Source organism: Pyxicephalus adspersus, chromosome 2, assembly GCF_032062135.1.
Source record: "Pyxicephalus adspersus chromosome 2, UCB_Pads_2.0, whole genome shotgun sequence".
NCBI lineage: Eukaryota > Metazoa > Chordata > Amphibia > Anura > Pyxicephalidae > Pyxicephalus > Pyxicephalus adspersus.
The window spans coordinates 144,841,457-144,857,082 of NC_092859.1; the positions used below are offsets into that span (position 1 = coordinate 144,841,457).

General features: G+C 38.6%; 1 protein-coding gene across 3 annotated transcripts in view; it reads left to right on the forward strand.

Moving 5' to 3' along the window:
• Window positions 1-15,626, forward strand: part of AGBL1 (AGBL carboxypeptidase 1) — a 359,716-nt gene that overhangs the window by 229,460 nt on the left and 114,630 nt on the right. For all 3 annotated transcript variants that reach the window (XM_072402703.1, XM_072402702.1, XM_072402704.1), the window contains one exon: window positions 8,338-8,501. In XM_072402703.1, the coding sequence (XP_072258804.1) occupies window positions 8,338-8,501 (164 nt within the window). The remainder of the gene's footprint in view (window positions 1-8,337; window positions 8,502-15,626) is intronic.

The window sequence follows — 15,626 nt, forward strand, 5'->3', positions numbered from 1 at the left end:
TAACCATAAATGTGGATAAAAGAACACATTTTCCTTATAAAACCCCAAAATAAAAGAAAAACAAAAAAATCCATCAATATTAAAAGCAAAACCAAGAGAAGAGAGTTGCTCACCCTATGAGCAAGCAATTAGAAATAAAGTACAGTTTTCTAGCTAACCAGCATATCTCCCTACAGCATTTTCCAGAACACTCTGTTACCCTCTTAATTGGTTCTTGTTCTTGTGAGCCTGATAACCTTAATTGATTAAAAAAAAAAAAATTCTCTTGTCTTTTTTTTTTTTTTTTGTTATACCCCATAAAAATGAAAATAAAAGCTTTCATATGAAAAAAATGTTGTTGATTTGCAGAAACATTTCTCAAAATCTGCAGGGTTTCCTTGCAACCCATGGAAGTGGTGCACCTCATCCCTACATATCAGCCGGGTGATTTTGATTATGAAAGCATTTTATACCATTTATGATTTTATTGCAGGTTTGGTTTTAAGGAAACTACTGCTGAGAAAAAAAAAATGCTTGGCTTCTTTTGGCTTTGGTACTTTCTGCAGGTTAATGAAAGCAAGGACTGTCATGGCAGCCAGGCAACAGCATTTTTAAATGTAGCTCACAGTAGAAGCCATTCTTTTCTTCCCATACAGTTTTTCTTTATCATTTTTGAATAGATCCTCTGCAGACATCAGCGTATTCCACCATCACACTTATATATACAATAGTTATGGCTGTTTCACGCTTTCCTTCCGTTTCAATGTACACAACATCATGTACATGATTAAAAAACCAAGACAGATGGTCGGAGGTGTAATAATCTAGTCATTTATTTAACTTGTACAGAATTTGTAGTTTTAACTTGTACTTCTGTCTTCTTCCTCTCTTAACCCCTGCAGGCAAGCTATAATGAAGTGAATACCTCTGCTGCATAAAAGCACTGGTTAATTATTTAAGATTTGGGATATCACAAGAATTGGCCAATTATGCCCCCTGTTGCTTAATGGTCTCCTTTTATCCTCAATATAAGCCAAATTAGCTTCAAACGATTAAATAAATTCACAATTCACCCATAACATAACATTATTGTAATGATGAGCTGTTAGCTCTACCAGATGCAACCTAATAAAACACTTTAGTCTACCGCCGTCTGTGTTCTCCTACTGCTTCCTATTTTACACCTGAAAATACCACCTCTATATCTCCCCATAATATTTTACATCTGCTGGGAGGCCTATTGAATTTACAATCTTTTTGACCTGTGTTTGTCTTTGAAAATGGTGTTTTGTGGTAAAGCAGGATGCAGTCAATGTAAGTCACTGAAACTTATACTTAGTATGATGTATCCCTCTCAAAGGATATAATGATGCTCATTACCATAGCAAAAGGCAATATATGTAATCATATGCAAATGGCTGCCAAAATAATCATGTCATATTATCATCTTGCCTTGCGCATTATGAAATGAGGCGCCTTGAGCATCATTTGGACATGTGTGTGTCCATTATTTAAATCACGTAGAGAAGAAGTCTGTGAATAGTAATCTTATGGTGAATAACATAAATGAGCTACTTATGCATTGTTACTGGTGAATGCATCTGCAAATACCCCAGCTAAGCAAGACAAACATTGTTCAAGTAGACATAAATGTAAATATGGTATAAATCCTATAATACCCATTGACATTAGCTGATTATCAAATAGTTAATTTCTAGGGAAATGTTTAAGAAGGTGAGGAGTGTTTTTCAGTTTTGCAGTATTGCTATGCATGATTACTTTGCCAAGACACATTTTGAAAGTGTAGCAGTTTCTCTAATCTTTAATTGATTTGATGTTGATAGCCAACATTAAATGTAAGAAGAGGCAATGAAGAAAAATTATATCTTCAAATATTTGTTGACCTAATACATGACTAGGGCAAAACAGATGGGGTCACTCTCCTGAACAACTCCAAACTATTCCCCACTACCCATGTGACCTTTCCCAAAAAACACATTCATTACTTGACACGGCACGATCACATGGTCAAGGCAGACTTTTGTTATAACCATATTAAGTTGACAACAATGTACCATCATGTATAACAGTTTCATATTTTACAGAAGTAAATTCACCTGAGCCTGAGGTTCATGAAGGCACGTTACGTAACTACTTAAACATACAGAGACCATCCTTTTAATTATTTAGCTTCCAACTGATATGTACCAACTCAGAGTCAAATTCCACCCAACTCCTTAGCCGACTCCATAAGTAAATTCACCATTTTAGAACCATTTAAAACAACATACTGCCTTATGTTTGCAACTGCAACTCGTCATGGACCCTGCGTCCTGTCTCCCTCAGTCATATAGGCCTTCCACTACCTTCCTAGCATCCCTTTGCTCCAGGCCTGTATTTTAGGGGCAGATTGAGTAATCTGTATGTCTACCCTGACTGGTTAACAGTCCTTTCTAGGTTAAATCTTGAAATGTCAGGCTCAATTCCTTATCTCTAGCAGCATTTAATTCCTACTATACAGAATCATGTTTACAACATCCTTTTTTAGGTGTGCCTTAAAGCATCACTTGAAAAACCTCAAAGATTTTCCCATGGCACATGAAGATATCACACATGTGCATACCTATCAGTAGTGTAACTTTATTTGTCTGAAGGATGCACAAAAAAGCACACACCATAACTTTGTTACAACTGTACATAGCACAAGATTTTCCATTTTACTTTTGAAATGATAAAATGTTTGCGTACATGGCAGCAGGTGAAACACTTGTAAACTTAGAGGTCATTAGGAAAAAAAAATGCAACCAGAAAAATGATAATATAACAAGTGGGTTGTGTAGCTCATTGACTTCCAGTGCTTCTTGCCTCTGTGCTTGCTGATAAATTAGTGCACAGTTTCCACAGGTCTCTCATCCACACTCCGCTCCTGGGAGCAACAGGTGCAGAAAACAGCTTTGATATACGAGCTTTGAGAGAACCAAGGAGTTGTTAATGCTTTCTGCAGGCGATCATATATAATTCAGGCAGTCAGTGGCAGCCATCATGAGTGTTGTTATTTTTCGCAATCCAGCCTTTCAGATTGAAGTGATAAATATACAGAGTGTGAACAATGGCTTGAAATCAGTTGGTCTAATTGCAGGAGACAGATAGCTTATTAATGCATGAATGCCCACCTGGGGTTTTATCTCTTGAGGGCCAAGGGATTCATTTAGTCTACTGTATGCTAGTAAATGCTGCTAACATTTACATTGTTGCTGTATATATCTCCCTAAGAGGTGTCTCGCTTTGTTTTTAACAGTTTAGATGTGTGCCATTTATTATTCCCTGTATGCTGGCTTCCATTACTCTTGTATTTTATGGGGTAGGGAGCTCCAATTTTGGAGAAAAGTATAATTCATGTGCGGTTAGAACGCTTTTTGGTAGGGAAAAAGATATGTTCAGGTCGGTGCGAATAATTCTGATGAGCTGAAGATGCAAATAAAGCTTGGTATGTATGTGATGTAGATAGGTAAGTAGTGTTAGTGTTCAAATTCGGGCTGTCCCTATATTCGACCCGAATATGGCCATTCGAATTCGGATGGACCCGACTCGAAAAAACAAGGGTACATAATACCCCCCACTAGTTCCCCCGAAAGGTTAATATATAAGGGGAAATAATGAATCCAGACTTTAATGTGAAATTTAATCTTTATTAAATGTATGTGATTTGTGTGTACTAACTTATTACTTACCTTTTTTACAGTAACTCACCTGAAATGAGGTTCCCACGGTCCCTGGGCTGTACTTATCATTGATAACTACAGCCCAGGGACTGTGCGAACTCGGACCGTGGGAACCTGCAGTCATACTTGATTGGAGGCACGTGGGTGCAGGGCAGAAAGGTAACTGGGGCAAGGACTGTGGAGGGATTTGAAGGCAAAGCACATGAGCTTGAATTTGATTCTAATGTGAAATGGAAGCCAGTGAAGAGAAATGGAAACAGAAGCAGCAGAAGAGGAGCAGTGGGAAGGAAGGATGAGTCTGGCTGCAGCATTCATAATTGATTGTAGAGGAGAGAGTCGCATTAGTGGAATACCAGAGAGGAGGAGGTTACAGTAGTTCAGGTGAAAGATGATAAGAGCGTGTACAAAATGATTGGTGGTCTCTGGGGACAGGTAGGGGTGGATTTTGGAGATGTTGCACAGGTCAAAGTGACAGGACCTGGACATGTTCCGAATATGGGGAGTAAATTAGAGGGCAGAATCCAAGGTGATGCCAAGACAACGTCCCTGAGGGGAGGGAAGAAAAACAGTGTTGTTAACAATTAGGAATATGTCAGGGGAAGATTTGGAATTTGAAGGGGGGGGGGGGATGATGATGATGAGTTTTTTTTTATCCAGGTTGAGTTTCAGGAATTGGTCAGACATCTATGATGAGATGGCTGCCAGGCAGCATGAGACCTTATCCAGGACTGAAGGAGACAAGTCAGGGACAGATAGATTTGAGTGTCATCAGCATACAGATGGTACTGTAAGCCAAAGGAGGATGTGAGACTACCGAGTGAGGAGGTGTACAGAGAAAAGAGAACCAGTGCAAGGACTGACCATTGGGAAACACCAACAGGGAGGAGAGTGGGTGAGGAGAAGTTACCATTGAAAGAAACTTGAAAGGAGCGGTCAGACAGATAGGAAGCAAACCAAGAGTGAGCAGTGTCACTGATACCAATAGAGTGCATGATTTGTATTAGAAGGGGGTGATCAACAGTGTCAAAAGTAGAGGAAAGATCAAGGAGAAGGAGCAGGGAAAAGTTTCCTTGATAGCTTTAAAGATTCCTTAGCTCTGATGAGGTCATTGGCCACTTTAGTAAGGGCTGTTTCAGTGGTATGGGCAGCTATAAAACCAGACTGGAGAAGGTCAAGGAGAGAGTTGGTGCTCAGGTAATTGGCGAGTCTTTTGCAGACAAGGCGTTCAAGAAGTTTGGAAACATATGGGAGAAGGTAGATGAGACGGTAGCTAGAAGGTATGGAGGGGTCTAGTGACGATTTCTTCAGGATAGGGAGAATTATGGCATATTTGAAAGTGGAGGGGTATATACCAGTTAAAATGGAGAGGTACATATTTTGCCTTCTACTTCTTCTGTTCCTATGCCCATTGACACATTGAATAATTGACTACATTGATGATAAGCAGCATGGTGGCTCAGAGGTTAGCACTCTGGCCTTTGCAGCGCTAGATCCTAGGTTCAAATCTTGGCCAGAACACTATCTGCATGGAGTTTGCAGGTTCACCTGTGTTTGCGTGGGTTTCCTCCGGGTGCTCCAGTTTCCTCCCACATTCCAAAAACATTCAGTTAGGTTATTTGGCTTCCCCCTTAGACTGTATTAAAGACGTATGATTATGGTGAGCCCCTTTGAGGGACAGCTAGTGTTATGACTATGGACTTTGTAAAGCGCTGCGAAATATGTCAATGCTAAATAAATATATATATATATATATATATAAGTACTGTGCAATAATCATAACAATTTTCCAAAAGCAGAACTAAACCCGCAAATTCTATTCCTATTTCACTGTAGGGCGCCAAACAGGCACCAAATCTTCCTAAGCACTTGGAATTGCTTCAATGCCCTTACACACTGTATTTCTCTATATGAATGAAAAGAGCTGGCTGTAACTTTAATAAAGAGCTGATTTTGGTCTGTAATTCCATTGATATGAGTCTAGCTGATGTCATCCCACTCTTGCATACAGTCCAACTTGTTTCATCACCTGCTCTACTACATGAGCATGACCTACTGTTGAATGAAACCTCCAATTAGTCTTGCTTTCATATCATTGTAATATTAACCTACCCGCAGGAAACTTTTCTGTCTAGTACTTCAATTCATGATTATTCTATATTTATCCTTTGAGGAATGGTTCTCCAACTGTGTGACGATTGTCTGTAGTGGGTTTGAGTAGTCAGTGTACTGATTAGGTAAAGGTCTATACCAGTGGAATTTGAAAATGAAACTTCACAGGGAAGTCAGCAGTTTGAACATCATCCAATTAGTTCTAGAGTACCAAGTAACTGCTTGTTTCCTTTATCTTGTTGTTCTGCCAAAACAAAACAACATGCTGAAATGTGAAACAGTAGTTCATGCATTCACGACCCTGCCCACTTTAAGTAAAATGTTTTCTCCTGAAGTATATTGTACAACACATCATCATGGGATCAGACCAACATCATGGAATCAGACCCACCTAGAACCATATTATTGCTTTAGTGCTCATTGCTCTGGATCACCTAAAACTGATGTAACATCTTCATCCTCTGCTGTATTAAGAGGTACATTTCAAACCCAGTTATTAAAACTTTTGAGCAACATCAAATCTTAAGCTGGCACTTTCATGTCGATTATAAAACACACAATACATTACCAAAAAAACTTCACAAAATTATCCCAACATTCCAACAATGACCTGCCATTTTCTGAATGATATATACTAAGCACACAATGGCAAATGTATCATCATGCATAACTTTAGGGATTGTAAGCCTTTTAAAAATTCAATGTTGTGTTAATTTGTGACCTTGCCAACTTGATTGTGACCTTGCCAACTTCCTATCTGAATGATATGCTAACACTTTATATTACCTAGGTATTTTTTTTCTTGCGTAGGTGGAAATGTAGCATTTTAAAGGGATTAAAGCTGTGCTAAAGTAAAATGCAAACCTTTACTTAGAGCTGTATCATTTCTTTTTGATTAATAAAAATCACACTTACATATTATTCTTTTAATCAGTGGACTTTATTAGGTATATTTTGGAATAAATATCTAGGTCTTCACTTATTATGTAAAAGTTACCTTGGTAAAAAATATGTAAAAATATAGAAAAACATTAATATTATTATTATTATTAATAAATTATATAAGTTTTAATATTTGTTTCTAATAAAAACTCAAAATGAAAAATAAATGTATTCAAATCTACTATTAAACTAAAGTCCTATGTGTTGCAGGATAAAGGATGTATGATACAGTATGTTAGAGTAGATTTCAAAACCAAGAAGACTTAGGTAGAGAATCAAGGAATGATAAAAATAAAAACTGTACGACCCAAGGGTATTATAGGGGAAAAAGTCCCGGGATCCTAAGTGGTTACATTTTAGTGTTGATGGGATTTGCTGAATAAAGGGACTTTATTATTATTCTTATTTCCACATGTGTTTTAGTTCCTGGAGCAGACCTACAGTCACTATTACTAGTAATAGGCAAACATGCCCAGGTTTGTTACAGGTTAAGCAAACATTGTTTGACATTTACTAAACCCAATCATTTTGGACAACTATGGAAGCATTACAACGGAATTTAATAGAAGCCAACTGGCAAATGACTTGTGGTTTTCTGGGATGTTATGACCCCTAATCACCACTAGCCAATAAAAGCTTTGCCTGCATTGACAATGGAGCGAGAAGGAGTCAGTTTGGTTTAGCTAAATTGGGTGCAGTGTAGATTACTTAGTCACTAGACAGCCCAGAAGGTTCTAGGGTGGACCTACGGGAGGCGTTGGTTTAGCGTTGGTTGAAGCAAAGATGCTTTCAGCTGAAATTTGTTTGAACCAGATAATAGATATGATGCGGCTTATATTACATATTCTAAGGATTGATCGGACTGGTATTGTGGAACCATTCGGTTACCATTCTCTGGCATGAATTTTCAGCTGCTTCACAGCCAGGGGAAAACATTTTTTGCAGTCACTCAGGTGCAGTGTTGCAGTGTTTTCTTGTACAGAAAGCCTCTGGAGCAGTGGTTCGAATGGCAGACCAACTTGATACATAGTATGCATCTTGAAAATGCACTGCAACTACACTCACAGATGTCTTTAAAATACCAAATTTCAATTGCTCCAATTTATTTTATTGATAACCAGGGTCTTGGAAAAGATAAAGACTGGTTGACATCCGTGAACTGCACCAGTACCTCTGGAAAAAAAACAGCAGTCTGATCAAGACCTAAGCCTTAAAAATGTTCCTCTGTAGCACATCAAGCACTGGTAATGTTTGACATACCACTTTTAGCATGTGGTCATTTGGTATTCAGACAGCAATTTTCTGAAACAGACCTGGTGCACCTGTCTGCTTCTCTGTCCTAATCACTTTAGCAAAGTAAAATAAGTTTAAGCAAACAAAATAGTTTCCTATTTAACTTTAGATAAATAACACTGTCTCATCATCTCCTATTAAAAGTGGCAAAAGCATCTGAATGCAGGTGTAGAAGTTATTAATGATTTCACGGACAGAACTGCAATTAATGTTCGCCAATTCCATTGCCAGTTGTTTATCTTAGTGATTGATTTTGGTCTGCTCATTTCCATATCATCTCCATCCTTCACAGGGCTTACAAGTTGGGACTAAGGAACTAGAAGAGATGGGAGCAAAATTCTGTCTGGGACTCCTGATACTTCAGTCTAAAGCACTTTACAATAGTTCAGCCATGCTTCCTCAGTTAGAAGCTCTACTAGAGGCAGAAAATGACAGCTCTGACAATCCACGAACCAGGTAGGACTCCATTTTCAGTAGTATATTTTGTATTATTTTTGTATTCCTTCAGTTCTGTTTAACTCAACATATTTGTTACAACCTAATTTTGATTCCTAGAGTTTCCTATGGTTAATGCAACCAGAATGTGTCTCCTTAAATGTTGGAAACAAAGAATAAACTTGTTGGTTTAAATGTACCTATAACTACTTTTGTTTCATATTTTTTTGCATAAAATGGGAAAGGGTTAAAACGTCCATAAGGTTTAATTGTGTATTGAGCTTTCCCCTTTGGAAAAACAAACTTTTACTATTTAGTAAGTGAGGTAGGTGCGGAGCCGACATACAGAAAACATCATAGGCGCAGGGGCTACATGACCGGGCGCTAAAGGGAACCAGTCAGGTAGGGGTTAAGGAAGGAAGAGAGGGATGGAGAATAATTGTGGGGTGATTGGTAAGGGTGGAGTTTTGTCAGAAGAGTTTAGGAGGGCCTGGACAGGAAGGAGAGGGCACTGATAGATGGCCTAGCTTTAGTGAGCTTTCTGTTTGCCTGTCTGTGGGGGAACTGAGTAGGTTTGGTGTTTTGGTGGTTGGGGTCTGGAGAAGGCAGGGTCTGATTTATAATAGAGGGTGGTTAGCGACTCATCTGTGGAATGGTGTCCATGGTAAATGCAGCTGTTGCAACTGGTGGACAATCAGGAGTTTGTGGATGGTTCGAAACCCGAAGCAAGCCTGGGGGCCAAAAGTATCAATCTGTTGGACTAATGTGTTCTGAGTTTTGGGGAAAACGCATCCACAGCCAATTTGATCCAAATCAGAGTTATGTGTTATTATAGGGGTTCTGAGCAAAGGGAGTGGGGGTTTAGGTGGCTGCTTGTGGAGGTATTAGAAGAAATAATGACCTAGGAGCTACCCGGGTCAAGAGAAAATCAGAAAAAGACAATGAAAAAATGTTGATATAATTTCTATTAATCCCCAATTTTTTCTTTTTTAACTCTGTGTCATTGTTAGAAATTTTATTTCACTTCCTGTCCTGAAACGACAATCTTTTTTTTTTTTTTAATTTTTATTTTTATTGAAGGATATATAATACAATTCACAGTGGCAAAGAAGATGACAACAAAAGGACATTTATATACATCCATTTTTTTTTTTTTTAGGAAAGAGGAAAAAGAAAAAAATCACCACTTGGGTGATTCTCAGAGAAGAGAAAACAAAAAACAAAAAAAAAAAAAAAAAAAAAAAAAAAAAAAAGAGAATAGTAATAAAGCTTAGTGTAAAAGAGAAAAACAGAAAGAAATTAGAATAACAAAAATAAAAATAAAATAAAAACAAACATAAACATAAACATAGACCAGCCATTATTAATCCTAAGTATAAACATATCAGACATCTGCCTAGATCAATGTCAGTATAACAAATCTACTGGAAAGAAATTAAAAGGAAATGTTAATAGCACACTTCCCATGCTGAAACCAAACTTCCCAGTTTTTTTTTAAATATTTGAATCTGTTTTGAGACAAAGCAAAGATTCGCTCATAAGAACAATGATCATTAATATCTTTAACAACCTCAGATATCGTTGGTGTTTGTAGAGTTTTCCACTTGCGTAATATAGACATTTTAGCACTTAAAAGCGCATGGGTAACAACCTCATTTTTGCAATGTGAAGTATGAGAACTCCATAGCCATAAAGATCTTTAGGGCAATTATCAAAAACTTACAGACATCTGGATATAGACCAACAGGAAGAGACTCAATGGCTGGGTGAACAAAAATAAAAACAGAAAGAAAAATTGAGAAAAATATAAGAAAACAAATAATGTTCTCCTGGCACATATCCAGGAATACCGGGCAACAGAAAGTCATATTGACTGAGTTGAGACGAAAACTTGTGTGGAGCAGGCCTATAAGGTTAGATTGAGCACCTCTTCATATCACTTACGACCATTCAGGAGGTATCTTTTTTGGAGATAGCTGAGATTGAGTTTCAGGTCCAGGGTCCTCCAGATTCCATTTCTTAAAAAGTTGGCGTCCTGAATCTACTGACAATACTGAGTGGGTGGTTCCTTGATATGTTATAAGTAATTTAGTTGGGTAACCCCATCTATATGGAATCTGATTTTCTCGTAATTTTTTAGTGATGGGTAGCAATTTTCTCCGATTTTGAATCGTTTGGGCAGATAAGTCGGCAAACAATTGAATGTTGCGGAATTGATCTGGTACAGAAGGATTTTTCCTCGCTATTTGCATAACTTTTTCTTTAATGTGGAAAAAATGCATACGCACCAGTACATCTCTTGGAGTTTCAGCTGAGAGAAATGCTGGTTTAGGTATTCTATGGGCTCGATCAATGGTAAGTTCTAAATCTGTTGCATTGAGAATTAGAGCATGGCACATTTGTTTAACATAAGATTCCAACTCACCCACAATCACAGATTCAGGTATCCCTCTGAATTTAATATTGTTACGTCGAGAGCGATCCTCGAGATCAGCCACTTTAGATCGAAGCCAATTCAATTCAGACGTATGGTCTTGATGGGCGTCAATCAGAATATTATGTGCTTCAGAAAATTCCCCCATTTTAGTTTCAATATGTTGTATTCTTTTCCCCAGAACTGGAAACAGTTGCATTAAATTTGCCCAACATCGAATTCAAATCCTGTTGTATGGAGTGTCTTAAAGACATTAACATATCTTTCAGCGTTGCTGGTGAGAGAACTGCGTCACCTACTTGAAATCGTTCCAAATCAATGTCTTCTGTCAGGCCTGTAATTGTAGCTGCGTCTCCTGTTAGGCTTACTATAGGATCCGGTGTGCGCGGTGCTTCTGAATGTGGAAGCATCGATGACGGTCCTGGAGAGGTCGTATTCTGAGAGGACTCATCCGCACTGTCGGGTGATCTAGTTTTAGAGATTGGCAATGGAGAAGAATCTCCTGTTGATCTTGCGGGAGAAGAAGCCGAGACGGAGGACCTACCGCCATCTTGGTATTGACGGGATTGTTGCGGCCTGAAGAAGTAAGACAATTTCTGGGGTTCCGTTTTGCTCTTCTTACGCCTAGTCATGTCCGCCAAGTTCTGTAGGGTCCCAGTATGTCTGTAAGAATCTCGGAGGGTCAAAGTAGCTGTGGAAATTCGTCGCTATCGCCCACACTTACACAGAGCTCTCTCAAACCGCGGCCATCTTAAGAGCCGGCCGGACACGCCCCCCGAAACGACAATCTTTTTACCAGGCAAGAGGTAAAAGAATCTATCAAATGGAGCCTCCGACTCTAGTAAAACCTGGCAGAAGTTCTAATCCTTCCCCATTCTGTCAAAAAAAAAAAAAGTTTTAGATAAAGATACACTTTAAAGCCTGTGTGAGGAGGATGAATCACATTTGCGTAATAGAGGAATTAGTAATGCCAGTAGGTTTATCTGATAGAGCAATATATTTTATTGAAATGCCTTGTTTTTTGTACCTTTGCGGCCTTTTGTGGTAGTGAGTGGCAATGTACTCACTACCATTGCCAATTTTAATGTCACCTCAATGCAATGCAAAGGTAATGCACAGTAGGTTGTTTTAGATCTAAAAAATATCATGTGTTTTATATCAGGGTTCATTGGCAGCCCATTGGTTTTCAACTGGCTGCCCTATTGCAAACCATGGTATTTAAATGGGCCCTATATGTACTAGGTATTTTATTCATGTTTGTGCCCTAAGAGCGTAAGAATGTAAACTGTCTTTGCTGAACTTTCAGAAAAGCTTTTGCATAACTGCCTTGCTACATCTTTGGCTTCAGTACATTTAAAGTCAAGAGGATTGATTTAAAAAAGATTTGTAAATGAAGTGGAAATTCAATATGAAAACAATACCCAATCACAATGTAAAGCAAAGAACACATGATTTCAGATTGCACAAGATTTGAAAGCTAAAGTCAGAAGCTTCACCCCATTCACTAAGCTATGTCAAAGATTCCCTTTAGTAAATCAATCCTAATGTTTTGGAATAAGCATGACCAGTGAATTTAGCAGTCCAGAGTTCTTTATCTGCATCTTTGTTCCAGGAAGCTAGCAGGTTCAGATGAGGTCAGTAGAAGCAGCCCTAATATTTCATTCACAGATTTCTTTTAATTAAATGTGATTAAATCTTGGACTTTATCACTGAATGTCATCAGTTCCATTGGCAGTAATATCATCACCCTGTGATTTATAATTTAAAAGTTAGTTTGTTAGCGATAGGTTCTTTACTCAATTATCATTTAAAATAAGGTGTCTCTAAGTGTCAAGAAGTCTTTTGAAAGAATAATAATATTCTTAGCCTGTGTTCTGTCTGTGTTACCTGTTCTTTCATGGGGTTGTACTGTAATATGATGTGTGCCAGGTATTTTTACCCTCTTCCCTTTGTTATCTCCTCTGATCCTCCTCCTGCATGCCGAGTAGCACAGCGGTGGATTAAAAATATATTACCCCCACCCCATCATCACACTTCTTTCAGCCATCTCTTTTGACCTGTGTACAATAACGCACTAACACTAGGATTATGTGTTTGGATCATAAATGGTCAATGTGTCTTTATTTGGTCACACAGCTAAACAATGATAAACAAACATAAACAATGGCACTGCCAGTAATAACCGTAACACTAGTGCTAGTTGCCTGACTGCTGTTCCACTAGCTAGGACGCGGGTGTCCACACTTTTTGCAAAGAGGGAGAGATTTAGTGAGGTGAAAGTGTGTGGGGGCCGACCATTCAGCACGTCCTCAGGGTTAGTGTGGGTGTGGTCTGCAAGGGTCCTGCACAGTACACGTCTACCAGGGTGACGTGAAAGATTCCCTGTGCAGGGAGTCCGGTGTCAGTGCGGGCTCCATGCAGAGCACGTTCTTGAAATCTGAGTGGTCGTGGTCCGTGCGGGTCTCGCAAAGCACACGCCTACTATAATGATGTAGAGGATTCCCTGTGCACACATGAGGATTCCCGTCCTACTGATTATGCCCGCCTAGTAGAGGGCGGATAACTGCAAGGCAGTTTATCAACTCTAATGAAATATAAAATAGCTTTTTTGTACGTGTGTATTTTATACCGTGGTCAACAGTGCTGCATAATATTGATTTTATGACAGAGGCTGTGGGCTGGTGGAAATCTGAACAAGAGATACAATTGGTCCCCGGGCCGGACTTTGGACATGCCTGATCTTAGAATTTTCCTAAGCTGTATGCTACACCTATGTCCAAAAGCAACCAAGCAACTGTTCAGAAACAGATCAGCAATGGCAGCCTCCTCTAACATACATTTTAATATATTGGCATAGATTCATATATTGCAGCCATGTGGCTGGTAGACTGATGTAACAAACTAATCTTTCTGTAATTAAGAGAGTGTTACATGTCCGTGGTGTATATTATTCAATAATTCTGAATTTCTTGTTTTTTATATGTGCAATAATTACACCTTGTCCATTTAGTCCATAGTATCTTTATCTCACATTTCATTCTACCAAGTCACGCTTGTTTTTTACTCATGCAGTTTGTCTCTGACACAGCTCTGCTGAAGTCAAGATGTCTCATGTTGGCACTGAATTGGCTTTTCAGCCTGTGCCTTTGACATCAGACATTTCCACTTGTCAGAAATTATTTCTCTTCTTGTCTTCGCCCGTCTTGGTTCGTGATGGGTCTCCTCAACCGACTTAAGGCTTTTTTTCCTTTTTTTTTTTTTTAACTCTATGCCTGTAGGAAGGGAAAAAAAGCATGGCTGTCTGGTCAAGTTTTCAGGGGCTAATTGCTTGTGCAGTATGATCCAAAAGAGTCACAGTCAATATTCTGCATGCTGCAGCCAGGTGGAACTGTCAGGACATAATGTATGCGGATTGAACTATGAGTAAGACACATTTCTTTCCCCAATAGGGGAGGAGTTGTAGCTCACACTGACAAAAAATAAAGACAGCTATTGCTTTAGAATAGCTCTTAAGAGTTCGGGGATATGACGCAGATATTGTTGCCTATACAGTATATTTTTACAGTGCTATAAATGTAGACTAAAGGAAACCTTTAGTTAGTAAAATACAGGATTACCATTGCTTTTTTTCTAAAATACTAATTTCCTGAATGTCATGCAAATTCAGTAGCTTTTGAGTCATTCATATGAAATCATGTTGTTTCTAGGCATAGGCAGTACAAGCGAGTGACATAGAAGGCAACTTAGCGGTGGGGTACTATACCAGCCTCCACACACTTGCTGGCCTGCTTGCCTCCCTTTACAACAAAGGTTCTTCTCCATCTAAATGCAGAGAAGCACAAAGAAGCATACTTTATTATGAAAACACTTTTGGCTTTTTATGGTGGGAGGAAAGTGGAACAGAAGCCTCGCTATACACAAGAACAAGGTAGGGGGAAGACGTAGAGGCCAAATACAGGGCACGGGGATGCTTAGGATTTCAACCTACTCAGAAAAATGTGAAACAAACATGTATATTAGGTGTGAGAGTGGGGGTCAGAGCCCCTGGTCTACATATATTAGGTATAACATACATGTCAATGGGAATTCTAAACTCTGTTTACAGCAGGTCACATGCTGGTCATAAGCTGGTGTTTACAGTACAAATGCAACTGATAATTAATTCTGAATGATTTCAGAAGTGTCTCAAATTATTGTCAACCTAACTTCATCAACACAAGCCCAAAGACTGTCAACAAAGATCTTCTTAAGATAGTTGCATGACCTTACAAGCACCATTCTTGGACCACTTGCACTGAAGCCAAACACTACTAAACAAACAAATTGAAAAGCTGCTTTTCTATGTTATCTTTTTATATTGCCCCTAAAGTTTTGAATTTGCAGAAATTAACCTGTCTCCATTAATGGTTACAATTTATTATAGCTCTCCAAAAATGGAAAAGATAGACCATCATGGGTAATCCAACAAAACAGGAAAAGATTTCTTAAAAATCATTTGTCATTAGTTGGCAATTTTCAAACCATTTCAGGTTCGCTGTACCACCCAGGTTCATGTCTTGCTTTTGTACTTTAGGTTCCAATGCACATATTCTAACCTTTTGGTGTTCCTCTTGAGGTTTCCAACACCTCAGCAAGTGCCTTTCTGATTAGCATATTGGTTCATAAGCGATTGTTCAGTATTCTGAACAAAACATTTTCTATTTTACTCTTTG